The sequence below is a fragment of the Gobio gobio genome (genome assembly GCF_949357685.1).
Source record: "Gobio gobio genome assembly, chromosome: 1".
In the NCBI taxonomy this organism is placed as follows: Eukaryota; Metazoa; Chordata; class Actinopteri; order Cypriniformes; family Gobionidae; genus Gobio; species Gobio gobio.
In genome coordinates this window covers 4,589,683-4,595,997 of record NC_137097.1, presented here as the reverse complement: position 1 = coordinate 4,595,997, position 6,315 = coordinate 4,589,683, and the positions used below count along the sequence as shown (strand labels likewise).

Genomic DNA, 6,315 nt, shown 5'->3' with positions numbered 1-6,315 from the left:
ATAGGATGGTGGTGTGTAAGATGACTGGTGTTGAGGAAGATAAAAAGAGCAAAGGCAGAGCAGAAGACAAAGTGGTGGAAGCTGGAAAAGGAAGAGTGCTGTGTGATTTTCAAGGAGGAGTTGAGACAAGCTCTAGGTGGTCAGGAGGTGCTTCCAGATGACTGGACTACTACAGCCAAAGTGATCAGGGAGACAGGTAGGAAGGTGCTAGGTGTGTCATCTGGAAGGAGGAAAGAAGACAAGGAGACTTGGTGGTGGAATGAGGAAGTCCAGGAGAGTATCCAGAGGAAGAGGTTAGCTAGGAAGAAGTGGGACAGTGAGAGGACGGAGGATAGTAGACAGGAATATAGGGTGATGCAGCGTGAGGTTAAGATAGAGGTGGCAAAGGCCAAACAGGAAGCTTATGATGACATGTATGCAAGGTTAGATAGTAAGGAATGTGAGAGGGATGTGTATCGGTTGGTGAGGCAGAGGGATAGAGATGGAAAGGATGTGCAGCAGGTTAGAGTGATTAAAGATAGAGATGGAAATGTGTTGACAGGTGACAGGAGGGTTAGGGAAAAATGGAAGGAGTACTTTGAGGAACTGATGAATGAGGAAAATGACAGGGAGAGAAGAGTTGTAGAGGCAAATATTGTTGAGCAGGAAGTAGAAAGGATTAGCAAGGGTGAAGTTAGGAGAGCTTTGAAGAGGATGAAGAGAGGAAAGGCAGTTGGTCCTGATGACATACCAGTGGAGGTATGGAAGTGTCTAGAAGAGATGGCAGTAGTTTTTTAACTAGGTTGTGCAACAAGGTCTTAGAGAGCGAGAATATGCCTGAGGAATGGAGGAGAAGTGTTTTGGTGCCAATTTTTAAGAACAAGGGAGATTGAGTTGTGGAAGTATTAAGCTGATGAGCCATACAATGACGTTGTGGGAAAGAGTAGTGGAAGGTGTTGTATGGTTTGGAGACAGTTGCACTGAGGAAAAGACAGGAGGAAGAGCTAGAGGTAGCAGAGCTGAAGATGTTGAGGTTCTCTTTGGGAGTGACAAGGATGGAAAGGATCAGGAATGAGTACATCAGAGGGACAGCACATGTGAGATGTTTTGGAGACAAAGTTAGAGAGGCCAGGTTGAGATGGTTTGGACATGTTCAGAGGAGGTGAGTGAATATATTGGTAAAAGGATGCTGAGGTTAGAGCTGCCAGGCAGGAGGTCGAGAGGAAGACCAAAGAGGAGGTTTATGGATGTAGTGAAGGAGGACATGAAGGTAGTCGTTCTGAGAGAAGAGGATGCAGGGGATAGGGCTAGATGGAGGCAGATGATTCGCTGTGGCGACCCCTGAAGGGAACAGCCGAAAGGAAAAGAAGACAGGCGAAGCACTGCTACTTGGGCGCAGAGATATTCAGACAGAGATATTCAGACAACACATGAATCCCACAACTTCTGTCAACATACCGGCGTGCAATGCGACAAAAAAACATACCTGCGTGACCTGCACCGAGTGTCTTATCTTTTGGATTGTTTATTTTGAGAAGTTACAGCTACAGTTACAGCAAACATGGTAATTACCTGCTTAGTAAAAGGTTGTGAGAACAAGCAACGGACATACACTAATGTAATGTTTCACAGAATTCCATCGAATGTGGAACTGAGAAATAAATGGCTAGCTGCTCTGGATATCTGTACTTCAACGCCTCTCAACAAAATTAACCAGTATCGTGTTTGCGAAGAGCATTTTGCACCGGAGGACTACTTTGAACAAATGCAATATAGGCCAAGAAAGACGGTACTACGTCTGAAAGATACGGCCGTCCCATCCATTTTCAAATCACAGGCAGAACAAAGTGCACATGTGAGCTGAATGATGAGATACAAGAGCTATCAGAACCTGAGGAATCCTTTTGCTCTTTTGCGGGTTTACCACAATCAACCACTCAGAAATCCCAACCTGCCGTGTTCAAGGATCCATTGCCTTTGCAGTTGACGACTTCTGCTCATATAGCAACATGTACTAAGCCATGGATTGCCCTTGCACCCACATATACACAACAATCGGTAGGCTAATGTACCCTTTTTCATGTTCTAGTTCCATGTACTGTATGAATGCAAAAACTACTAAATAACATGAAATATATTTCTTTTGCAGAACATTGCATCTTTGTCCACCATGACGACTGTGTGCGGTCCAAAAATGAGTCTAACTTTTGATGTGAGTGGCCAAGATGCGTGATATCTATGATTTATGATGGAAGTTATGAATAGGTTTCAGTTATTGTTTATTGTCATTCTGCTGGCATTTATGTGGAACACGTTCAAATGCAGGCATATAGCAGTCAAATGATTGCCAGTTTACTCTAATTCAGTTTTATGTGAGTTGACAAACACACTGTACTCAAACACTGGAATGCAAATGTGTTTAATAGCAAAATAATTAAATGTGAATTTGTCAACAACAGGAACAACACCATATTGCTTCCGGTGAAATGGACATCAACTCAACATCTGCCTTTGATGCCAGCATGACCTCAGAGCCGGCTACTGAACCAGCGGACATCAGTTTTGTTCCTCTGTCAAGCCCCTCCACCTCCACCACAGGAAGCTCAGCAAGCCTATCTGGACCACACCGAGGATGGAAGGAAAGGAAGTGGATGGTAAACAAGTCCAAACTAATGGAACTCTTTCAAAAATGTACAATTTGCAGAGTAGCAATGTGCGACTTCAACCAGAACATAAAAACATTTGCCAGCAGAATACAAATCAAATGGAGATGCAACAATGGACACACTGGGGAATGGGAGTCTTGTCCTAATACTCGGGGAATGGCTGAAAATAACCTCCTTTCAGCAGCCGCCACACTTCTCACAGGTGCAACATACACAGACATTGCTGACTGGGCTGGGCTATTGAATCTTCAGCTACCACAAAAATCAACATTTTACAGCATACAGTCGAGCTACCTCATTCCTGTCATCAGCGAAGCCTACAATACCCCTTTTCCACCAAAGCAGAGCCAGAGCTAGATCGGAGCCAGAGCCTAGTTTCAAATCGGTTCTTTGTGTTTCCACACACAAAGCCCCAGCTCCGAGCCAGGAAAAGTGGTTCTTAAGTAGCACCAAAACATTGCTGGCCTAGAACAGGGCTAGAAGTAAGAACCGATTACGTCAGGCGCTGGGGGCGGGGTCAACAAGACGAACACAAACTTTAGATCCACCATTTTTGAAATAGCAGCTAATGGAGCTAACAGCTGCTGTTCGTTTGTAATCTCCGTCTATACAAATTACGGCGAACTACATGAATGCGTTGGATCCGCTGTGTTTGCGTTGTGTTTTGATGCCGATGTAGGATAGTAAAGCCATGTGAATTAATAGTAATGCAACGTTTGCATTGTTGATGGATGGCTTGTTCGCAGCGGTGCTGTGCAGACCGATCGCCGTATGATAATGAGTCCAGCGAGAGCACATGACTCCTTATGCTTTTGATTCACTCATGCGTTTTTTGTATATCATACGTGGATCGGTCTGCGCAGTGACGATGCATCTCGAACAAGCCTGGTGTGTTCGTGTTAATTCCCGCTGCCCAGGGTGGCCAGGTTTTCACAACAAACCCGCCCAATTGCTACTCAAAACAAGCCCAATCGCGTTCCAGGGGGGGCTTCCCCAGTAAAAATCACATTTGGGGGTAAAATGTGTTTTTGGCACTAAAATTCGCATTCCCGGGGCTAAATATCACATAATTGGGGTCGCTTCATCCCGCGGACATGAAAAAACAGCCCGCGGCAAAACCACAGACTTTGCAACACTGCCGCCGCCTCGCTAGCGTTGCTGAGAGAAATGAGACGTAAACATTGACGTAAGACATGGCTCTGTTGTGGCTCTCAGCCCGTGGAAAAGCAAACCGGTTCTTAGAAGGCTCCTCAGTCGAACCAACTATGAACTGGGACTAGCTCTGGCTCTGAATTAGCTCTAGCACTGCCTTGGTGGAAAAGGGGTACAAGATGCTGGAAAGGATCATCAAAGCCAGACTCTGGATGGTGAGGGTGTGCACGTCTGTGGGGATGGGAGGAGCGACAGCCCTGGCCATTCTTGCAAATACACCACATATTCATTCATGGATAGGGTTGGGAATCGTGAGAAATTTTCCGGTTCCGGTTCCGCCTAACGATTCCGGTTCCGATTCCGGTTCCATTAAAATTATTAAACAAATAGTGGTAAAGGAAAAAGGCACAATACGCAACTCAAACAATCCATTTTGTGTTTATACTTGCTCTAAAATTAATTTACAGGTTGGCAATGTCAAAAAAGTCCTGTACTGTACATATATTACAGTATTAATTAAGCCATTCTTGCAACACATTTTTTTCATATGAACACCTCTGAAATTGTCTTATTACATTTTATCTCTCTGTCTCTGAATAAAACCAAGTTATAAATTATATTTATTAGTTATATTTATTAATTAGTTGTATATTAATTTAATAGTAATTCAGTTATTCAGTGAACTTGTAAATAATACATTGCAATTCAGCATTACAAAGGTAATTGTGCCTAAACGCTTACCTAAACCATGGTGACTCAACGGTTGACATATATATATATATATATATATATATATATATATATACAAATTATATATATATAGGCCTTTCTCTATAAATCTGGTAAGCCCTGAGGCACTCTGTGCTGTAGCAAATGTTTTGTCAAATTGCTAGTGCAGCCTCCTTTGCATGTTATTAACTTTTCACATGTGTTACATTTTGCTTCATTATCATTCATTCTTTGGAAATGAATCCATACTTTTGACTTTCTCTTCGCCATGCTGGTGGTTAACGAGAAAATATCTGACGCAAAACCGTAAATGTGTAGCGCGAGGGCTTTCAGGCTTAACTGCGTTACACTCCTGGAAGCGGCAGGCAACGTAATTAATATTCATGATGAGGTGAGCCAGGGTTGCCAGGTTTTTACAAAAAAAACCACACAATTGCACAATCGCTTCAACTCGCGGACATGAAACACAGCCCGCGGCAACAGTGGAAAGCGGTAAAACCACGGACTTGGCAACACTGGCTGTCACTCGCTATGAAAGGATACGCTTCCAGCGCTTCGCACACACATTGCACCAGAACCGTTTTCGGAACCGAAACTTAGGAATTTCGCGCGGTTCTGGTATTTTTCAAAAATCAGTTTCGGTTCTGCATAAGAACCGGTTCTCGGTTCCCAACCCTATTCATGGATGACTCTACCAACCATATTGTTATTTTTGTTATTCGATTCAGGTACACAAATAAACAAAACCAGTCAATAATGGTCACAAAACTTTACGAAATATGGTCTAACATGTCATCATCTGTAACCTTGTCCCCCTTAGGTGACCCAAGCCAAAAATTCTGTCGCCATGGAACCGATGGGTTTCAAAAAAGGCCTGGATAAGCTTTTAGATGAAGGGACTAATGTGAAAGTGGTGACCACCGACAGACATCCCTCCATCAGGAAGATGATGCGACTATCCGGACATCGCACACCAGTTTGACCCATGGCATGTAGCAAAAGGTTAGTCTATTAGTCTAATTACATGCACAACCCCTAATACTTATTCTGCTTTGTTGTCTGTGATACTCTGTTTGAGAGGTACAACTGGAGAACAACATATTGTATGTGCATTATCTGAGGTCCACTTTCATTCTAACATTTTTCTGTTTTAATTCAGGAATAAAAAAAAATTGGTTATGGCATCTAACCGTAAACATTGCAAGGACCTTGCTCCATGGGTAAGAAGCGTGAGCAACCATGTGTGCTGCTCCTCTAAAGGACATGAAAAGGTACAAGCTTATTGAATAGATGTAAAATGTACAGTAAAACTGCTATCTTTACAGACAGTTGACAAAAACTAATGTAAAGCATGATTTTTTTTCAAATTCAATTTAAAAAGAATGTAATGTTAATTAAAATTAAGTTTCTGCTCTAATGTAATTATCAGGAGTTGCTTAGACGATGGACGTCCATCCTCCATCACATATGCGGTGTCCATCGATGGGAGGAAAACAGAATGGAATACAAGTGCTACCACGCTGACCTCTCATCAGATGAACAACGGAAGAAGAAATGGTTGCCATAGGACTCACCTGCTTAGAAAGCTATGTATGAAGTTGTGTTGAACACGCGTCTACTGAAAGATCTGGAGCAAATGACACTGTTCAAGCACACAGGTATGTCTCGGTTTTATCTGGTCTGCAAAAAGGAGCACTTTAAACAACTTTACACCCCCCCCCCCCCCCCAACTTTACTTTGCCTACATTTTACCTTAGTCCAAACTTGACTATTTCCAGTCTTGTACAGA

General features: G+C 43.0%; 1 protein-coding gene across 1 annotated transcript; it reads left to right on the top strand.

Annotated features, from left to right (window-relative positions):
- The first annotated feature begins 1,903 nt into the window (after positions 1-1,903).
- On the top strand, positions 1,904-6,089 carry LOC307131057 (uncharacterized protein). The gene is made up of 6 exons (XM_079824468.1): positions 1,904-2,037; positions 2,129-2,191; positions 2,439-2,633; positions 5,347-5,528; positions 5,686-5,797; positions 5,956-6,089. The coding sequence occupies exons 2-4, from the start codon at positions 2,150-2,152 to the stop codon at positions 5,506-5,508; spliced, it is 399 nt and encodes a 132-aa protein (XP_079680594.1). The 5' UTR covers positions 1,904-2,037; positions 2,129-2,149; the 3' UTR covers positions 5,509-5,528; positions 5,686-5,797; positions 5,956-6,089.
- The last annotated feature ends 226 nt before the right edge of the window (positions 6,090-6,315 follow it).

Excerpts from the sequence above, each read along its gene's own strand:
- LOC307131057 (XM_079824468.1), top strand. The coding sequence starts at position 2,150 with ATGACGACTGTGTGCGGTCCAAAAATGAGTCTAACTTTTGAT. Across the intron at positions 2,192-2,438 it reads AAATGAGTCTAACTTTTGAT|GAACAACACCATATTGCTTC; the intron begins GTGAGTGGCCAA and ends TGTCAACAACAG. Across the intron at positions 2,634-5,346 it reads GGAAGGAAAGGAAGTGGATG|GTGACCCAAGCCAAAAATTC; the intron begins GTAAACAAGTCC and ends TGTCCCCCTTAG.